This window comes from Colletotrichum fioriniae (assembly GCF_027942845.1).
Source record: "Colletotrichum fioriniae strain IMI 355084 chromosome Unknown scaffold_11, whole genome shotgun sequence".
Taxonomy (NCBI): Eukaryota; Fungi; Ascomycota; class Sordariomycetes; order Glomerellales; family Glomerellaceae; genus Colletotrichum; species Colletotrichum fioriniae.
Window position 1 is genome coordinate 1,278,955 of NW_027076847.1, and position 19,568 is coordinate 1,298,522.

General features: G+C 52.4%; 4 protein-coding genes across 4 annotated transcripts; 2 read left to right on the forward strand and 2 right to left on the reverse strand.

Moving 5' to 3' along the window:
- Positions 1-4,151: 4,151 nt before the first annotated feature.
- N0V96_008978 (uncharacterized protein) lies at positions 4,152-5,969 on the reverse strand (the record flags this gene model as incomplete). The annotated part of the gene is made up of 2 exons (XM_053188918.2): positions 4,152-5,237; positions 5,301-5,969. 2 exons carry the CDS (start codon positions 5,967-5,969, stop codon positions 4,152-4,154), a joined length of 1,755 nt encoding a protein of 584 aa, XP_053053684.1.
- A 1,327-nt stretch (positions 5,970-7,296) lies between these two features.
- Positions 7,297-8,625, forward strand: COG5 (Conserved oligomeric Golgi complex subunit; the record flags this gene model as incomplete). Its single annotated transcript, XM_053188919.2, has 1 exon — positions 7,297-8,625. One exon carries the CDS (start codon positions 7,297-7,299, stop codon positions 8,623-8,625), a length of 1,329 nt encoding a protein of 442 aa, XP_053053685.1.
- A 6,433-nt stretch (positions 8,626-15,058) lies between these two features.
- Positions 15,059-16,717, forward strand: N0V96_008980 (uncharacterized protein; the record flags this gene model as incomplete). The annotated part of the gene is made up of 2 exons (XM_065758503.1): positions 15,059-16,484; positions 16,554-16,717. The coding sequence occupies 2 exons, from the start codon at positions 15,059-15,061 to the stop codon at positions 16,715-16,717; spliced, it is 1,590 nt and encodes a 529-aa protein (XP_065612896.1).
- A 1,523-nt stretch (positions 16,718-18,240) lies between these two features.
- Positions 18,241-19,148, reverse strand: N0V96_008981 (uncharacterized protein; the record flags this gene model as incomplete). Its single annotated transcript, XM_065758504.1, has 4 exons — positions 18,241-18,658; positions 18,728-18,788; positions 18,845-18,977; positions 19,083-19,148. 4 exons carry the CDS (start codon positions 19,146-19,148, stop codon positions 18,241-18,243), a joined length of 678 nt encoding a protein of 225 aa, XP_065612897.1.
- Between the last annotated feature and the right edge of the window lie 420 nt (positions 19,149-19,568).

The window sequence follows — 19,568 nt, forward strand, 5'->3', positions numbered from 1 at the left end:
CGACTATAGAGTATAGGTCGACGGGTTGATGTTGGGGGATGACGAGAGCGCTGAGCAATCTGACCTGACTTCCACTCACACCTCGCAACCCCCTCACGAGGACACATCTTGGCTCGTTTCAAACAAAGTGCAGAAGACAGCAGTAGGCGCTGATGCATGCGAATGGACGAGGGAGGGGGATGAGTTGCCCGGAGGATCGCTGTGACTACCTACGGATGCGCAGTAGACGGGATGCCGTTTTGGGAGACGCGCGTGGAAGCCTGCAGCCATATGCAGGTCGCTGGACTCCAAGTCTCGAACCGTACCTGGAATTGGCATTATTGGCACCCGCACTGCTCTCACGCTGCTGCGAGTGTTGTGCTTTGGCCCGACTAGGACAATCTGCATATCCGTTCTCGACTGCGACCCTGTTCATGCAGCTCGGATTCTCGGTGTGGTTCTCTGGTAGGGTAGGTTGCATATCTGTACAGCTTCAACACCTGTCTTCTCGAGTCGTTGCAGTAACGAAATCCGCCTGGATCTCAAGTTGTTCTACAGAGCCTCAGAATAGCGCTACGAAGATCGGCAGGCCGAGCCGCGGGCAGTCGAGACAAAGCTGCCGCGCCAGCACTTTTCTGCCGAGCGTGTCGAGTACCGGAAGCCATGGGGAAGAGGCGAGGCTTTTCGTCACAGTCACTTGGCTATCATTTCTCCCGAAAGCATCTCGTGGCTCAGGGGTACTTTCTGCCAGTTGGACGCGATCAGCCACGTCTGCCCGAAAAAGTCTATCAAAGTGACCGCTCGCTTGGATCTCACCGCCCAAGGTCTAAGACATGGCCGAACCTGTGATCCAGGCAAGGGAGCTGCCGTAGCCATGGGCTGAATCAACTTTGTGCGACATTCTACGCCACATTGTGCTCCAGGCACAAGACGGGAGAGTCTTTGGGAACGACATTCAAGAATTCCATTATCGCGTTGGCAGGCTTACACGGCCGAAGCTTGAACCCCTGCAGAACATCGCGAGAGTCGTGGGGGTTTCAAAGGTACTGGTTCGCGATCAAACTGGCCAAAGGTTGCCTGTCTCACGCATCTTCCTCGCAACCGCGATTAGGACCAGACCACCTGCGAGGAGTAGGTGAAATCAAAGACTGGTTTCTCGCTGCAGCAGTGTGTGCTTTACTAAGGCCTTGTCCGACCAAAGCTATGCAGCGTTATATCTTGAATCAGTGTTCAGGCTCGCAGCTACCGGTGATTAGCACATACTCGAATGTCTGCTCCACAGCTGATTCCTCCCCACCATACATGTCGATGCTTCGTGTCAACTGCCCCGCGTGGGATGCTCAATGTCCACTTGCAATCGCGATGCAAGATGCAGAGGCGATCGATACTGGTCCTTGCACTGGAAAGACTTGATGTAGGGACGGGATATGGATAGTTCACACCGTCTTGTCGGCCAGGGCGATAGGCGAGACCAGCAGCGAGCGAGAGACAACAACGTTTTCCATGAGCCGCAGAAGATGCCATCCGACATCGACCATCGTTCGCCTCATGCAGATGTAGAGGTTGCGAGTTACGCTGCACGCCGCCTTGGCTTGGTCGTTTATCAAGCTAGGCCTATCCCTGAGACGGGCTCTTTTTTTTTCCCTCAGTCTGGTGTGTCTGGTCCAGAGTCAAGGCGCTTTGGGACCCATTCCAACAAACCTGTCTTTTGTCACCGGCGTAGTGTCACTCTCACCGCTCTTTTACAAGGGTTTACCTCGGTGTCTAAGCAACTGCACCAACGCGGCCCCCCGACGATGGATGAAGCCTCTGTCTCCTACGTAGACATCCCTCGAGTCTCGAGTTCCTCCCGTATACAACGACTTACGGCCGACCGGCTTACGCCACGCACCGTTTTCTCTCCGTATCGATGTTTGGAAGACCGTCGCTGGCCAGCTGGGCTAAAAGTGTACAACGAGACGCATGAATAGCGCCATGCATGCGCACGCAGTAGTCTGCGAGCTGTCCCCAGTGCGGCGCACAACATGCAGACGTGCATGGGCTCGCATCCGAAGACACTGCGATCCGTAGAGCAGTTTACTTATCTGGTTGGAGTAGCTAATGTATTCCCTTCCCCTTGGAAGCACTGCAGTCTCGCTCAACAGATCTTGTTGGCCGGTGCCTATTGCCCACGAGAACCCGCGAGATTGTAGTCTCCATCATTTGGCCACCTGCGCATGTCATAGGAACTCCCCTGTTGTGAGATGCAGCCAACGCATGCGCTGAGGGGCGGCCGTGGCTGCGCTGGCTGACATGTTTCGTTTCGAACACACATGCCAATGCTGCCGATGAGGACTGACATTGATGTGTGAGTGGGCGGTCTTGCCCTCCGCACCAGCTAACAGTGTATGCAGTCATCCTACACCCGCCGACCGACCGACCGCCCGATCCATTCCGTGACTATGGCCAGGCATAAACCTCCGGCGTACCCTTAGTGCTTCCATCGCCCGGGTGTGGTTGTTGGTCGGGACCGAGAGAGGGGGGGCGCCGACCTGCATCTTACCTTATCTTTCCGGGAGGTATTAGACTATGAGTCTACGAGAGAAGCAACAGCCGTCTCGCGCCAGCCAGGTCTTCTCCAGGCACGAGGCACAAAGCTGCCTGCATCGCCAACACCCGGCCCCGTTGCTTTTTCTCGCTCATGCACTTGGTTCCTGGTCTCACAGCCCCCTCCACCCCCTCTGCGGCTAGCTACGTTGTTGGTTTTCTTATTCTTCTCCGCATCGACTGAGATCTGTTCCTGGGTTATCTGGCTGCTGTCATTGGATGAACGACGTCTGCCGTTGCTTTGACCTCCCATCGGGTGACAGATGCGTGGTGTTGAACTCTTGATGGGATGGCGGCTGACGAGTCATGGGCTCAAGCTTCACATGCGGCTGGGTACAAGCCTTTGTTTGGCAATCCAAGCCCAGACCTTTCTACCCAGTTCACATGCTGTGACTAAGTAGACAGAGACTTACATGAGGGTGGAAACTTCCCGCGGAGTGGCAAAATGAGGACGTGGAATATTCGTCGTTCGAATCGAAGCTTTTGTGACTCGTCCGAGCACACGCACGCTCTTGAAGAACGACATGAAGACTTTCTTCACGGTCTCGAGCTACTTTACTCAGCAGCCTGGTCCGAACACTGATGACTCCGTCTCTTCACTGTTGAGCAGTCCGCACATCTCGTCCGAAGATGCTGTGTCCTGGGAGGGGTCCAGTGGCTAGGATGGCTCTTTTCAAGTCGGAGACCGAGATGCTTGTTCCGATCTGACGCGGTACTGGCTGACACTGCTGTCGATACGAGACTGTTACCTCAAGTTCACGATGTGAGGTATGTCGGAGTTGGCTTGGGTCGACGATAGCATGATAGCGGGATAAATCTGGGGAGACGACCTGTCAGATGGGACAGGATGCGACTACCCGAAATGCAGAGTGAGGCTGCTGTAGGTTCCCGAGAAGGGGAACCGGTAGGCGAAGTGCGGTCTGGCCAGATGTCGATGATAGATATCGTACGTTGCTACAATTCCCTCGATATCTTATACGGTAAGAAACGCGTAGCCAAGCTTGCTGTGGAGCAGAATGTTCTTCGGCAAGTCGCTGTCCACGGGGCGAGTTTCCTTCCTGAGCTTTCCATGCCATGCGTAACTCTACGGAGTTCACGATGAAGATGTATCTATCCTGTCTTCGATACAAAGCGAATGAATATCAGACAATGAGCGTCGTCCATGCAACATGAGGAGCAAAGTCCTATCATTGGGCTTCGAACAATGAACTGGTTGCTGGTCCAGCATTGACTGTATTCTTCATCCCAGATACAAGATGGGCGAGCTTCCTTTCCTATCTTTGAAGGCAAAGCTGTCTCCCGCCGCGGCTGTACCATACAGACACTTAAAACCATACTACGAGAACCGTATCACGAGAACCAAATCTACGAGCATGATGTTGACAATAATTTTACCATTATATTTTGAACAATAGGCTCGGCGACGATCTAGGAACACATGGATTCTACATCCCAAATGCGATACTAGACCTTCAAAACGCCGGGAGGGGGGCAGATATACACACAATACATACTTTCTTAGATAATTCATACCTCATGAGCTTTATAATTTCCCAATATCCCATTCTGGGTAGGGCGTCTTCCAATCAAATATCCAACATACTCTTCACCTGCTGTGGCTGCTGCGTCATGGACACGGCGGTACTGGCGCTGTGACTCCTCTCACCCGGCCCATGAGCAGTCGATCCGCTGTCCGGTGTCCGTCCCCGGCCCGCTCCGAGACCTCCACTCCCGCTCCCGTTTTGGGCGTCGGTATAGGACGGCGGCGGCGGGCCATCTTGCATCAACTCGGCGGAACGGTCGACACGAGGTCCGGCGCCGGGGAACAGAAGCTCCGCTGCGGCGTTCATCGCCCGCTCGTTCCTCCGGCGGTCTGATTTCCCGCTATACGAAGTAAACGTCGACGGATCCGCGGCGTCAAAGCCAGGTCGTAGAGACCCGTGCATGGAGTTTGGTCTCGACGAGCGCCCGTTGAAGCTCCCCATTTCAATCTCTCGTTCTGCGCCTTGCTGTTGCTGCTCCTGCTCGGCCGCCCTTGCCTCAAGCGTCTCGTCTATCCCGCGTCCCGTGGCGCGGCCACCGCCGAGCTCGCGGACGTTGCGCGCGATGCGCTCGCGCATGCTCATCTGGCTGACGAGGTGGTCGTTGTTCTTTGCGCGGCGCCACCAGGCCGGTTTAGGCACGTATCCCATCTCGCGATCGATTTGCGTTCCGCGCTCGCGGCGCTGGCGGATGAGTTCCTTGTCTTCGTTGGGGGAGGTGAAGCCGTACGCGATCTGGGTGTACAGGATCAGTAGCGCGGGACCGTAGCCTCCTGCGTAGACGGCCGCCAAGCTGGCTTTTGCGTTGAGAACGGAGTAGGCAAAGTTCCAGGAGACGAGACCCTGGTAGGCGATGAGGCAGGCTGTTAGGGGCAGGATGAGGAGGAAGCGCCAGGGGGTGTAGCGGAGGAGGCCGGCGAATTTGTTGAGCGGGCCGCGGTTGCGGGGGTAGTAGTGTTTTATGGAGTGGCGGAGGGAGGCGAGGATGGTGAGGTAGCAGACGACGAGGCAGAAGGTTGCTGCTTTGAAGCGGGCGTCTGTTGCGGAGGGGGCGGCGCGGGCGGCGGTTTGGTCTGGGGAGCGTTGTTTTTCGATTTCGCCCCAGTTGCGGGGGATGATGAGGAAGAAGTTCTGCAAACAGTTTGTTAGTTTTCGCATGTTCTTGAGAGAATAGACAGGGGAGGGGAGACCTACCAGCCAGAGCCATAGGTAGAACCATAATGGCATCCAGAACTCGAGCTTGCTTCGACGATCACCCTCGCGCAGGGAGAAGGGGTCCGGGTCAATGGCCTGCCTCTCACTCCAGCTTCCCCAGTGGCGGACGGCCTCCCAGACCAGCGCAATGGTGAACATTTGCATGAGGTACCAGAAGAAGCTGTTGATGATAATCGGCAACCCAATGACGTAGAAGCGGTCGACGTCAATGTTGGTAAACAGACTGATGAACGCCGCCACGCAGACCAGAATCGCATAGTACCACTGCCACCGCCGTCCAATAGGGTAAAACCGCTTCGTCGTCGGGAGGTAATGCCGTCCGTGGCGGTTCAGGTTCGCGAGGACAAACATGAGGGCGAAGGCATACACCACACCGAAGCCTACACCGACGCCGGCGCGCTTGCCGATTGGGTTCACGGGATCGTAGCACCATGTTGAGTTTTGAAAGGTGCCGTTGGGCAGGAGGTAGACTGGTGTGTAGGGCTGTTCTGTGACGTAGCAGTTTGAGCCGTTGGAGACTGTGCCGTTTGTGTAGAGGGTGTAGTTCCAGAAGCGGAGGACGGTCAGGTTGAAGTGGACGCCGCCGAGGATTGTGTCGGAGTCGTTTGCGCCTTGGGGGTAGGCGAGGAGGGCGCGGGAATGGAGCATAGTGGGCGGTGGTTTTGGACGTCGCCGTCGCCGTTGTCTGATCGGGTTATTATTCTCGAGGTTATGATCGGACGGGGAGGTGTCGAGATGTTTTGGTCCGGGTCGTCCGGAGGTGTCGCTCGGGAGCGGGGCCTGTGGCCGGTGTTATTGTTTCCGTCGATCGGCCGTCGTCCAATGTTTGTTTTCGGTCGTTCGCGGGGAGGGATTGATCGATTGAGTGTGCGTGCTCTCGGCGAGAGATTGGCGACGGTGATTAAGTTAGGGAGGACATTGCGTCGAAGAGGAGGAGTGCGGGAGAGAAGTGGGAAGAGTGAGAGAGGAGAAGAGGAATTGGCGAGAAATGATGTATTATGACAATATGGTTCATGGAACGCCCGGAAAGGCGGAGATGGGGGAGGGGATTTTTTTTCCAGTTAGGCGCGTTTTTTTGGTCGAGTAGTCAGCGCATTGGCACGCTATCTTGGTGACCAACAACCAGTGACCGACCACCTACCTTACAGGCCAATGCGCAGTAGGTTGGTGATTGAGGTGCCGGGGATGGGACGCTGCGGTACCCGCTACCCGCAGATCATTGATGACAGACTGCTTCTCCACTGGATTACTGGGTGCCGAAAGTGGTGCCAGACTGCAGTGGTGCTTTGGTCGTTGTGTGGTGTGGCCGTGTGGGAATTGGATGGGGGAAGAGTTCGGGCGGCGGCGGGAAGAGATGGGAAACCGAGAGGAGCCAGACGGAATGGCCGGGAGCGGCGGATTTGTGTTTTTTGTTTTTTCCTCTTTTGGGATCGTCAGTGGAGATGCCGAAGCTCCGGGATCTGAAGAAAGCTGGTGAGTGAGCAGTGCAACTGGCTTGATCATGAGATTCTGAGGGAGTGATTCCTCGAGAGTCAATGGGTATCCAGCGGATGCTCTTGCTTCAAGCAGAATGACGGCAGTTGCCGTGTGTCGTGCAACATATGATCTTGAAGGATATGCTTTTTGGTCTACCGAAGCTATCCGCGTATGGCTGCACGGCGTCATCGGTGAGTTCAAGATGAAAAATGGCGGGTTTAAACTTGTGGCTGGAAGAAACAAATTGCGGGGCGACAGGAGTCCAAGTAGGTGTGGCTAGAGCTTGTTATGGCTAATGCTCCTGACTTATGTAAGGCAGTTCACGAAAGCACAGTACGTACCGCCCCTCGACCGAGACAGGACAGCTGGAGCTTGAGCATCTCAATCAACAATTCCACGAGCCTTCCCCTCCAAAGCCTCCAAGCTCCCACCCCACGAACCGTAGCTTCAAGAAACACGTATTGACTCCACGACAGTCAATGGCTCGCACCTGCCCATCATGACGACCCGCGAAGAAGAGGACCCCTCCTACATCGACTACGAAGCCTTCCTCGATCCCGAGTTCAGCCCCTCCTCCTTCGCAAACACCCTCGTCGTCGCAACGAACAACCCCAACGATGCGCCCCTCGATCTCTCGACCCCCCTCTCCCGCGTCCTCTTCGACACTCAAGAAATTGACTCACACATTGATGTCCTAACGACAAAGTCTGCCGCCCCTCTCCTGCAGTACACCAAGGAGCAGACCACCTCGAGCAAGCGCATCATATCGGAGCTCGACGCCCAGATCAAGAACCTCAACGACAGCTACAAGCAGCTCGAAAAGGAAGTCATCGATAAGCATGCCGAGGCTGAGGAGGTGCGGCAGGTTGCTACGAGGCTATGGGAAACGCTGAAGCTCGGTCGCTCCGTGGGACGCTGTCTCCAGCTTGGGCGGCAGCTTGAAGTCCAGCATGCTGAGATCGCGGGGTCTAGCGTCAGTGCTGCCGCTGCGGCTGCTGGAAAGAAAGAAGATCACCGAGCGCTGGTACGGTGTTCGCATACAATTCTCTCGTTGCGAGAGGTGCTTGACAACACGGCGCCTGGAGAGGAGGGTCACGGTCTCGGAAAGGTCGATGCGATTCGCACTCTTCGGGAGTCTATAATCACGCCTGTTGAGCGGTCTGTCAAAGAGACGGCAGAGAAGATTATTCGCGACTTTGCGATTCCTAACTCGGCTACCTTTGCGCAGGGCGAGGAGGTGAAGGCGAGGACCGTATCCGCCATGATCACGCTCTTCCTGCTCTCCCCAGCACCGACGCAAAAGATGGAAAGATGGACACCTCAGCTACTCCTGCAGAGCCTAGAGACATACTTCCGCTCGGCGCTACAGTCGTCCATCGCCTCGCTCTCGCGATCGCTAGGCCAGCTTCCCTCCCTCGAGCGGACTCTCGCCGAGATCTCGGCGCGGTGCCAGAATATCGTCGCCTTGGAGTTAGTACTGGAGTCTACGAAACTGCCAGCGCACCCGCTCGTGTCGGCCCCACAGAAGCAGACCAATATGTTGCAGCCTCTACTGGCGTATCTCGAGACAGGCAGCCTACCGAGCTACTTCTGGCGGACAATGGCTGGGAATTTGGGGACCCGTGTACAGGAGATTGTGAATCGTGGTGGGGTGTCTGCGCGTACGCTGAGGTCCAATAGGGCGAGCGTTGGCGATGCTGTGAGGGAGTGTGTTGTGAGGGGGTGCCAGATGCCGAGTGCGCTCAAGGGCAAGGGAAGAGGGGAAGGCAACTGGGATCGAGAGGTCGCTGTCATGGTTGGCAGTGTTGTCAATAACCTTGGTCGCTAGTCACAGCTATCAAGAAAGGCCAAGGGCGAGAAGCCCAACGCTTCCAATGGAAGCTTAGATGCAAGTCCAAAATGAAGATTACGAACACCACACGAAGTGTGTGTCTTCCATCTGTCTTGCCACACTCGCTCTCAGCTCTTTCACTGAGATTATATGATCCATGCATTACCTTCCTGGCCAGAGCATTCGTTCAATGATCCAAAGCAATCCATTAGTGGCGGCAGAGCAGGCAACTTGACATAAGGACTCCGAGAAACATAGAACCAGTAATAATTGCTGTACAAGGAAAATTTAGATAGGAGTACCCTGATGGCGAGGCGATGCAATGTGACCACAGTCAAGACCAATATATACCCAAGTCAACGTAAATAGCAGAGCGATGACCTCGGGTATAGAAACGTTTAACAGTTTTTCATTGGTCTAATAAACGCAATTTCTATCACGCCCGGGGCGTACTTCCGTTCTTGAAACTCACTCAGTCTGCATATTGTACCTCTTGATAAGCCGCGCCATCCACAGTCCAAGAATGACGTCCGTTTACTAGTGTCTCTTATTGATTACCCCGATACTAGCAATGTGCACTTTTAGTGGTACCAGCAAGCCCACTACCGTCCTCATCACTGCCTTCCCTTTCGTCGCCTGGAATGCTAGTATTGCCACATCGGCCACCTAGTCGTTAGGTTCCGGCGTAACCGCGTGCAACCCGACGTCTGGTAGCCTATTAATGGTTTTGATGTGCTGTACAGGATGCAGACCTGGCCCGTTGCAGGAGATGCGGATACCTCGTTCTCGCATACACGATGGCGGCATTGTTGGTCAGGCAGTCTCGGTAAGAGTACTTTCCAGAGCCTGAAGCAAGGAGAACAAGAAAGGGGTTGATCGAACACCCATGAGGGCAGCTCGATTGTCTATATGAAGCAATTTGACCTTTTATTCAGGAATAGGTAGGCACTGATGAAGCAAGCCTATTCTAGATATTGGCGACATGACGTTCGTTGTTCTGTACGTACTACCGTATGGGCAGTATAAGGTACTAATGCAGGGCTGCAGGGTTCAGGTTGGTTGCAACCCACATCGCTTCGGCATGGATGGTGGCTGTCATGCGGGGGTTCAATTCAATCGCGGGTCGCCATGCTCCCTCTCCCCCTCACTTTCTCCGTCTGTCTCCTTCTCTCCCTCCCTTCCTCGATCAGCCATCAGTGAATTATCCAAAGACTCGGTGAAGGTCAAATATCTGAACAAATGGCTCCGGGCTCCAGAGGCATATTTTGAGGCAGACCGATGTGCATTAAAAATACCGTACATTTGGTTCATAAAGTATCTCTGCACATTGATCCATTCGTGTGAATGTCCGGTGTGAATGTCCGGGGTGGTGTGGTAGATACAGTACCGTGCATTGATTGGGCAGTCTCCTTTTGCTTGGGACACCTGAGAATCTGTGTGAAGATTACGTCGCCCCCTTCATATTTATGCTCAGGCAACGAGCCATTATACTTAGCTACCAGCAAATTTAATCTTCTTGAAATATCACATTCGGCTTCTTCAGGTTCTGAAACATATGTTTCTCCCTTTTGTGAAAGTAATTAGAGGTATGCGGGCATCGGGTCCTAGGGATTAGATGTAGTGGTCGACTTAGCATAGGACGATGTAATCTTCACACAGCGCGGGAAGGCAGATTGGAGAGGATTTGCGGTGGATGGCCATCATCATCAGGTCCTGCAGAGCGCATATGCACACCCCTGGAGCCAGGACTTTGTGGCAGGGAATATGTGTGGTTGCGGGCTGGCACACCATCAGGGACTAGTCCCTAGTGGCTGCAGTGGATGTATGTATTTTTCTGTATAAAGTTTTATAGGTCTGTTTTGGCTGGTCCAGCTCACATTTGGCGGCCGGTTCGTGAACCACTGTCCTGCCAAGGGGGGCAGATGTAGGGAAATGGTTCTTGATGTGTCCGATGTGTGGATCATTTCTAACGACCTCCGTGTCCGTGTCCGTGTCCGTACGTGCATTGTACGGGGCTTCACATTGAATTATATGTTGAATGATGCGCCTAGCCGCGCCTTTGCCAGAAACACGTTTCTTGATTCCCACAGAGTAGAAATCATATAAAACAAGTGTTCCCCTCCATCTCTGCCAACTGAGAACTCTTTTTTTGCAATGCGCGCTTTCTATTTTGGGCTTTCGAATGCTTCCCGTAGCTTCCCATAGCGTTCACCCGGGAGCTCATGGTATGAAGCTTCACTCTCCTTCAAGATTCTGCGTACGGTAAGAATCACGTATTCACTAAAAAAATTTCCCTTAGCTGACCTTGTGGACGGACGCTCGTTCATATTCCCCCAACCTCAGCAAGCGCAATTGACGGTCATCGCACCGCTTTCAACATCGCCATCCCGAACGAAAAATATCTCGAAATCACTCCGAAGGAACTCGATGCCGAGAATAGACCCACATTCGGCATTCACTATCACATCCGAACCGAAGCGTCACCTGACTTGAGTGACGGCCAACCATCTCAAGAAAGACGAGGCAGCCGTTCTGGCGGAAATCGCGATCCATTGTTGCCTGGAATCAGGCAACAACAAAAAAAACCAAGGCGGCCCAACCCCGCACGAGGCATCCACGCTACTGAAAGAGGCGCATTGGAGCGCCTCACGCAATGTTCACGCAGAACCAACCAAGTCAGTCATCTGGCTCGTATGAGGCTATCGATTGGGCCTCGTCGACTATCATCGTATGCAGCATCGCCCTGTTTTCACACCGACAAGTCACGATACCTTGTCCGGAGTCTTGGCCCAGATAACGAGGCACCAAATCAACGATATCTTCCACCCTCCCGGAACAACCAGGCCGGCAGAACTTCAAGTCTTTAAATTAATCCGTGTTCGATAACGGCCTGCAGTCGCAGTCTCGAATTGAAGGGGCGTATCCGTAGAGACCTCGATATTCTCAAGTCCCAGGACGCAGTACAGTATGCGATATTCTCATTCTGTTAGGCCTCTTTCCGATGACGTTGGAAAATATTGATCGAAGCTTGTAGCGCTTCAGGGGCAAACGCCTGGTTACTATGGCATCAAGCGATGTCCATTACTCGTGATATCAGACTTCATAGGCGCCGAAAGTTCGGAACTGAGTCGATCCACCTGCAAAGTCGATCCGAGTTGACGTCCGAGCCCGGAGGTCATCTGGCCCCGGAGGCATCGGGACGAAGTCCCCTCATCTCCGGAAAGTCGGACTTGATCGTCCGGGGACTTCCTCCGATGTGCTACTATCTTTTCAACATGTTGTGTCATGTCAAGGCTATTCTCATGCGACATCCCATCGCTCGTTAAGCCTTGATTTGATGTTGCACCACTTTCGGTAGGGTAACCTTGCCTGTTTTGTCAACTCTACCAACTTTCAAGGCGGTGATAGCATCAATATCGCCATCACAGTGCCTGGAGCTTGGTCATGGTAATTTCTGTTACTTGACTATGCTCTACTTATCAAAACACTGGTTTCGTTGGCGCATCGTATGGTCCGTTCTGGAAATGCTTTTATCGAGGTTAACCCCACGGGGTCGGCGATGTCCAATCCGCACTAGCAGGGGACCAACCCCACCACAGCTATCTACACCGACATTGGAAGGAAACAGTGAAATGCACATCTATGCTTCGACTTAGGACGCCTTACTTAGTGACCGATGGGTATTGGAAGTTGATTCAATGGCCAAGTTCAATATTTGGACTTCTTCGAGACAAATCCAAGTATTGACAGAAGAAAGCATAGAACATAGGATTTTCCCACTTTGGAGCCTGGTTCGCCAGACAGATGGTATTAAATTGACCAAATTGCCGCCCAAACATTGATACAGTGACCATGCGCCATAAATCAATACAATTCAGCCTCTCAGCGCTCTCGGCGAGTTGAAATATCCATAGGGAATTCTATTGCGTCCTGAATTACGAATTTTACCATCCATTTCCCCCCACCTGGGTAGTCATCAAAACAGCCTTGACTTCAACGTTCAACATGGACTCTACAGATTCAATTCGCTATGGGTATTTTGGCAGACGTTCTTGTGTCACTGATGGCACAGTCAATGGCAAAGTGCTAACGCAACGCCTCTAGGAGTACCTCGGGAAAATCACCACACATGCATTCGACCACAGAACCGAACGGCGCTCTATCCAAACATCGAATCTCCGCGTACAGTCAGTCTTCTGGCCACAGCAACATGCACCATGTCCACAACAGAGGCACCGACGCTACAGCCAGCAGAGCCTACCACGAGAGCAGAATGGCAGGTACATTGGCTGACTTCGAGAAGCAATTCGGCACCCACCCGCGAAGGCGTCCATGAGCGAAGAAATGAGGGCGCGTTGACGGCGCTATCGATCTCGAGGGAGCAAAGGAAAGAGAATGGGAGGATAGGGATACCAGCAACGCAGCTTCAGGGGAGATTATACGGGGCGCTGTTGCGTTACGCAGAGACGTTATACGGGGCAGCTACCTGTCCCCAAGGCCTTGCCAGAAGCTTACTCAAAAGATCAATTTGTCGCTATTGCCGTCGACCTTTGTAGTTGTACAACAGTGACCATAGATCTAGCAAAGGGTCATCTCTCTATCGAACCACCTTCACAACTTTGCGTGTCCTCCCGCACGACTGATGCCCCATGTATAGCTTTTTAGCCTTACGGCAATCATCCACGCCCAAAGGCTGATCTTGGACGACCAGCTAAGAATAAAACTTCAAACTCTGTTACTACAGTGAAGTATGGTGGTAGTCGCGCTATATCCCACCTGATATCAAGCTGTTGTCGTGAGTCAGGTCGTCTCTTACGCGGGTGAGCTCACAGCGGTAATCTGCCGCACCTTGGCATCTGCCAATACGGCATCTGCCAATGCTTCGCTGACATGAAATGGTGGTGCTGGGGACCAGGCCTTGTGCTTGACATGGCTTGGAGGCACCTAAACAACGACACCAATTCACTCTAGAGATTTAGAATTCGCATCAAATACACCCCGTCCCCGTTCAACTCATTGAATGGCATTGCGGGACTGATTAGGCCGCTGAATTGCTTCATCTCCAACACCTTCCCTTCCAGATCCCATCCATCTCTCGTACCAGCGGAATCGAGATATCTTCAAGAATCCCAAACTATGTACATCTGACGAATGAGCCTCTTAGTTCCTATACATTGAGGAAGGTAGCGAGACTTAACCTTCGTTGATGCAAAGTGATATTAGGCGACTAGAAGAAGTATTACGAAATGAAGACCTACCAATTCCAGCAGAAAGTGGAATCTGGATTCATTAATAGCTATGGGTCAGGTAGACTTTCACCAAGTTGTTAATCACCTTTCCCTATAACGATGATACGAGTGTCAGAGGTATCAGTTGCGCCAAGTACTTGATGGCTACCAGGTTTGTCTGGAATACGTAAGTACCTGAAACCAGATCAATGGAAAGCCGTTAGTTGGTATCCGTACAAAACGCAGACATTTCCACTCGGAGTCGTAGGGCGGCCTTCGCACGTTCCTAAGGCGCGAACTCTGAAGCGATGCTACGCCGCTAAATGCTACCCTTCCTCGTACTTGATGGTCAGAACCTTAATTAGTCTCAACGTTAAAGAATCATTAACCCCATACATCGGGTCAACTGCACACAGACGTATCCTCAGCAGACATACATCTCTTTCAACATCGAGTCATGTTCAGCGTCTTGTGTGGACCATGATGAATCAACATCACGAACCTACTTTGTGGGGGCTCCATAAATCTAGACCGCTACCCCACGCAGTCCGAGCTGTAGGCCTTTGGAGTCCAAACCAAGACGTGCGCAGCTCAAATCCCGGCGCCCTAAGGTTGTCGCAAAATTGAGCTTTGCCGACCGAGGCATGATATCACTCCAGGCACCTAAGCTATGATCTCCAACCATAACAAGTCAAGCAAACAACATTTGGTGGGGCATATGCTTTTCCTGTAGATGAAGTTTGTCCAGGTTGTCGTCGGTCGATACAACACAAACACGAAGCCAACGATTGTTCCTCCCTTGGCATTCATGTGTCTCCATCAGTACTACGACCTGTAAAAAGCGAGAACGAGAACGAAAGCATACATGAATGGTATAACAATGGGGTAGAGACGGACTTCTTATTGCCCACGATCTCCGCGCCGGGTAATCGCAGTAGCAAGTGCTACGATTCGTCAGTTCGGAAACTTCAGAGAGCTGGGGTTCTAGTGGAGGCCAGTGCGACAGCGATCATGGTCGATAACGGGGATTAAACCCACCTCTTCCTTGTACGACTAGTCTAGTGCCAATCCTTGCCGCCATTTTGACAGGCATCGTGAGAGGGATATATATCTCGTGGGGGTTCCGGCTCGTTGGAACGGTATGCGACAGATTCGTTAAAACTCTGCATCTGACGACATTGAGCGTTGGACAAATTCCCATCATGGCGCTCCTCTCGCCAGTAGTGCTACTCGCGCTTCCAGCATTTGTGATCTACTACATCGTCTCAACTTTCCACGCCCGTCGCCGCCTTCTTCTCTTCGCCAAGGCAAACAGCGCGACCTTTCCCAAGCATTTTCCCTCAATATTACCATTTGGAATCGACTATGTCTGGCGCGCCCTCAAAGTGGTGCAGAGTGGCGGCGACATCCTCGACGATGTCATTGCCCAAAAGTTCAAGAAATGCGGCGACACCTTCAGCACTACGGGCCTCTTCGGCCCAGCCGAGGTCAACACCATCGACCCAGTCAATATCCAAGCCATCCTCGCGACAAAGTTCCGTGACTTTGAGCTCGGTCCGCGCAGAATCGCGCAGTTTAAGCCGCTGGAGGGTAATAACATCTTCACCCACGACGGCCCCTTCTGGGAACACTCAAGATCGCTATTCCGATCGCAGTTCTCGCGGGAAAACATCAACGACCTCGAAGGCACGGAACGTGCCATGCAAGCTCTGTTCCGGGCCCTGCCACTCGTTGGTCAGAAGACGGACGACGGCTCCCTGTCTGTTGATATCATGCCCTTGATCTTCCGCTTCACGCTCGACACGGCAACCGGCTTTCTCTTTGGCGAAACGGTCGACTCACAAACGGCCGCTGCTCTGGGCAAGATGTCGACATCAACAAGTGCGGTGACGGCTATGGCGGCTGACCAGGCAGGAAGCGACATGTCCTTCGCGTCTGCCTTCCACGAGGCGCAAATGTACATCGCTATGCGCGCCCGGCTGCAGGGGCTGTACTTTTTAGCACCTAGCAGCGTGGGCAATAAGTCCATTGACTACATCCGTCGATACGTTGATCATTATGTCCAGCTGGCTCTCAAGCGCGCAAAGCCGTCGACGGACAAGTTTATCTTACTGGATACCCTCGTAGAGAAAACGCGGGACCGAGGGGAGCTGCGGGACCAGATCCTAGGAATACTTCTGGCGGGTCGGGATACCACGGCATCTCTACTCTCATGGGTGCTGCTGATGCTTGCGCGGCACCCGGCTGTGTTTGAGAAGCTTCGGGAAGAGGTGGTGGCGGAGTTTGGGGAGTACTCTGAGAAGCCTGAGGGTATTGACTTTGCGACGCTCAAGTCTTCACAATATCTTCAATTTGTAATGCGGGAAACGTTAAGAGTGTACAATGTCGCGCCGCTTAACAGCCGGTATGCGGTACGGGATACGGTCTTGCCAAGAGGCGGCGGAGCTGATGGGTCATCGCCCATCGTGATCAAAAAGGGACAGACCGTCACCTTTGTGCCGTATCTGCTGCATCGACGCTCAGATATTTGGGCTGATGCGATGGAGTTCAAGCCAGAGCGGTGGGAGGGTGTTCGACTGGATTGGAACTACATTCCGTTTAGTGGTGGTCCGAGGATTTGCTTGGGACGTAAGTTATGCCATATCCGCTGACATTTCATGCATTTAGTAGCGGGAGGGGAATGCTAATTTGCTTTAGAACAATTCGCTCTCACAGAGTCTGCATATTTCTTGGTTAGACTCATCCAAAGGTTCAAGAGCATGGAATGGATTGGACCGCCAGGCGAGCCGAGAAAAGACATCCACTTTACCATGGCTCCGAGAGATGGAGTCAGTGTGAAGCTCCAGTATGCTGAGTTATAGAATATGTCAAGTATTGCTCTAGTAAAGAATGGGTATTGACACACGATGACGTCTTTAACCTGCTGCATTTGACGGATTTCTTGAGTGACGAATGATGGGTTACTGGGAGCTTCTACCTTTAAGCCTCTAATGCCCGTCAAAGTGCTCTGCAGAACGGATGTACTTCACGAAGTCGCTTCCAGGAAAACTTGGGAGTCTTGCTGACCATGCTCTGTGAACTTGGCAGCATGAGATGATCTGAATCAAAATCCTTTCTTTTTGGTGTAGTAACGCGATGGTCACAGCTGTGTTTTTATAACTTCACTACGAGACGTCAGCCGACCAAAAGGGTTCTAGCAGCGTTGGCTGCAGGTCCTCAGGGTCGCCAGCCATGAGGCTTGAACTTTGAATCTTCATGGCACCTTTTGGTCTGCAGCCTGTGTCTAATAAAAAGCAGTTTCCCACGATGAATGACGCTCAACTTCTAAAGGCCCGCCACACGACCGATCAAAGCAGAACGAAGAAGTTTGAAGACACGAGCACACCAGCACCGCAATCAAAACCACCTCAAGACCTTAAAAATACAGCCATAAAATCGAGCAATCGAGACTATGTCATCCGAGATGGATCCCGAAACCTCGGTCTTTTTAATGTGGTTCGGCATTACTACCGCAGTGGGTCTGACTCTCATCGCGTTGTGGTATGCCCTCGCTATCACACGATTGTAAGTGGGCCATGCCGAAATCTCTACAGAAATTCCAATGCTAATTGTGTTCCAGCTCGGGAAGATGCGGTTGCGAATCTGCGAATGAACCCTCATGCACAAGATGTGGGCTCCCTGTGGTGGGCGTCGAGCCGTCAACGAGCCAAGATGGGGATGCAACTCCACAGACCCTAGTGTCCAGTGCCCCGAGCAGGAAGATAGATGCCTGATACGATTGATGACGAGACGCTTCCTCGAAGCATTTCCATTCGAGAAACACTAGCGACAAAGGTTGACTGAGGAGCAGGGGGTGCCGATTTGTGCTTCTGGAGATCACATGTATTGCAGCCCACCAGAATGGAGTCACTGTGATCTGTGAGATGCTGAAATATACCGCAAAATGATGCAGTAATACTCTGTGGGGGCTCTCATCAGAGTCTCCAATCATGGATACAAGATTAAAAAGCTCAGGATCCAGCTTGTCATTAGGCTGCGAATAATTCAAATAGAATTAGTCAAAAAAGAATTGGGCAAAGTTGAAAGTTGTGGTATCTTCGTGAATAATTAAACAATACAGTGGATGCTCTTCATAGGTGTCATTTGTTTTATACATTGATCGAGCCCGGTAATGTGTCCTTTCTGCCGCTCATCTCCACAGGCATGCTATCCTGTCGCGATGGGAGGTGATCGAATGCCTCTGACGCGGTCGATTCCTTTCTCTCGCCGGCTGTGCTGAAGCCAATCGCAGGGTTCCCGATGACCAGGCAAAAAACTGCAACTACCATGACACTAGGACGCGTATTAGCCAGACTATTGAGCAACATCTCGGATGTAGAAAGACTCACGAAGATTCAAGTCCAATGAATAGGGGTTGATCGCGGAACATTGGGCTGAAGTATCCCTCCTTGAGTTCTTCGATACGGTAAGAGCATCGTACCAGGATCAGAATGGTAGAGATGAAGAGGAATGCCAAGAATATCTTCATGTTTTTCGTCATACGTTGTCGAGCATTTGTCCTCATGCAGATAATAAGGTAGTCCGCAAACAGAGCACAAAAGGCGACTAGGCAGACAACTTGGAAGATGAGCCCGGCCAATGAGACATTGACGCCCCTTTGCACAGCCGCCTTGTCGCTCGCAATGCTGGATAGAGCACCGCCGGTTGCTTGTAGAATGAGGGATACGATGTCACACGGGATGAAGACAAAGTAGCATAATCTCGGATTGAATCTGGAGATCGATCGATCGACGTGGAGGATTCTGCGTTCCCAAAGTTAGTCGGAGTTCTTCGTGACTGGATAATTGACAGTATTCGCAGCATAGACTTACACTTTGGATAGCATGACATAGATAGCAGCACAGAAGAAGACTGGACCGACAGTAATGCAGACTGTAGCAAGAGAAGGTTAGATTGAGCCAGACCATCCGGAATTGGATGGGACTTACTAATCTGTAGAAGAAACCCGCCAAATGAAAAAGGGTTGTCGTTGAGAATCAATCTTCCAACGTACCCAACAATCTCGAGTAGACATCCACCGATCATGCTGGCCATGAACCCCCAGTTCTTGGATCGAAGACCCTGGATAGTATGTATGATCATGGCTAGAGCAAAAAGGCCGATGAATGCCCCGTTGACGGGTACCGATGGGCGATAACGTAGGAGACTAGCCTCCAGCGGGCATACCTCGAGAGTACAGTTGGCCTTCGGGCCGAACGACTTGTAGCCGTTCGGAAGATGAGTCGCAGACATGATGCCGATGTGACAGTTTTAGGAAGAAGGCGCTAGGGATCGAGGGCGGACGCCAGATGAGACAGCTCGGATGCTTGGAGAAGACGTTGAGATCTTGGGGCACGGGAGGTTATACTTATGCATGGAGGCATTCCGTGAGCGGTCGAATGAGGAGTTGCCGCTTGCGTCTGTGATCATCCAGCCAAGCGCACGACGGCCGTAAAAGAAGGATATGAGACACGTGGAGCCCTTCAAAACATACGCCCTTGATATTGGATCTAATCGAGGACGTTAGGATTGATCCAGAAGGTGGAAGTGCTCTAGACAGGGCCTAAAAGCCCTTGCAGCTCTTTGATTCTTTAGCATGTCGCTTCGCATTATACAAAATGGGTTAAGACACAATATCCTTCATCGTGGCATACGATTGACATCCCGAATGTG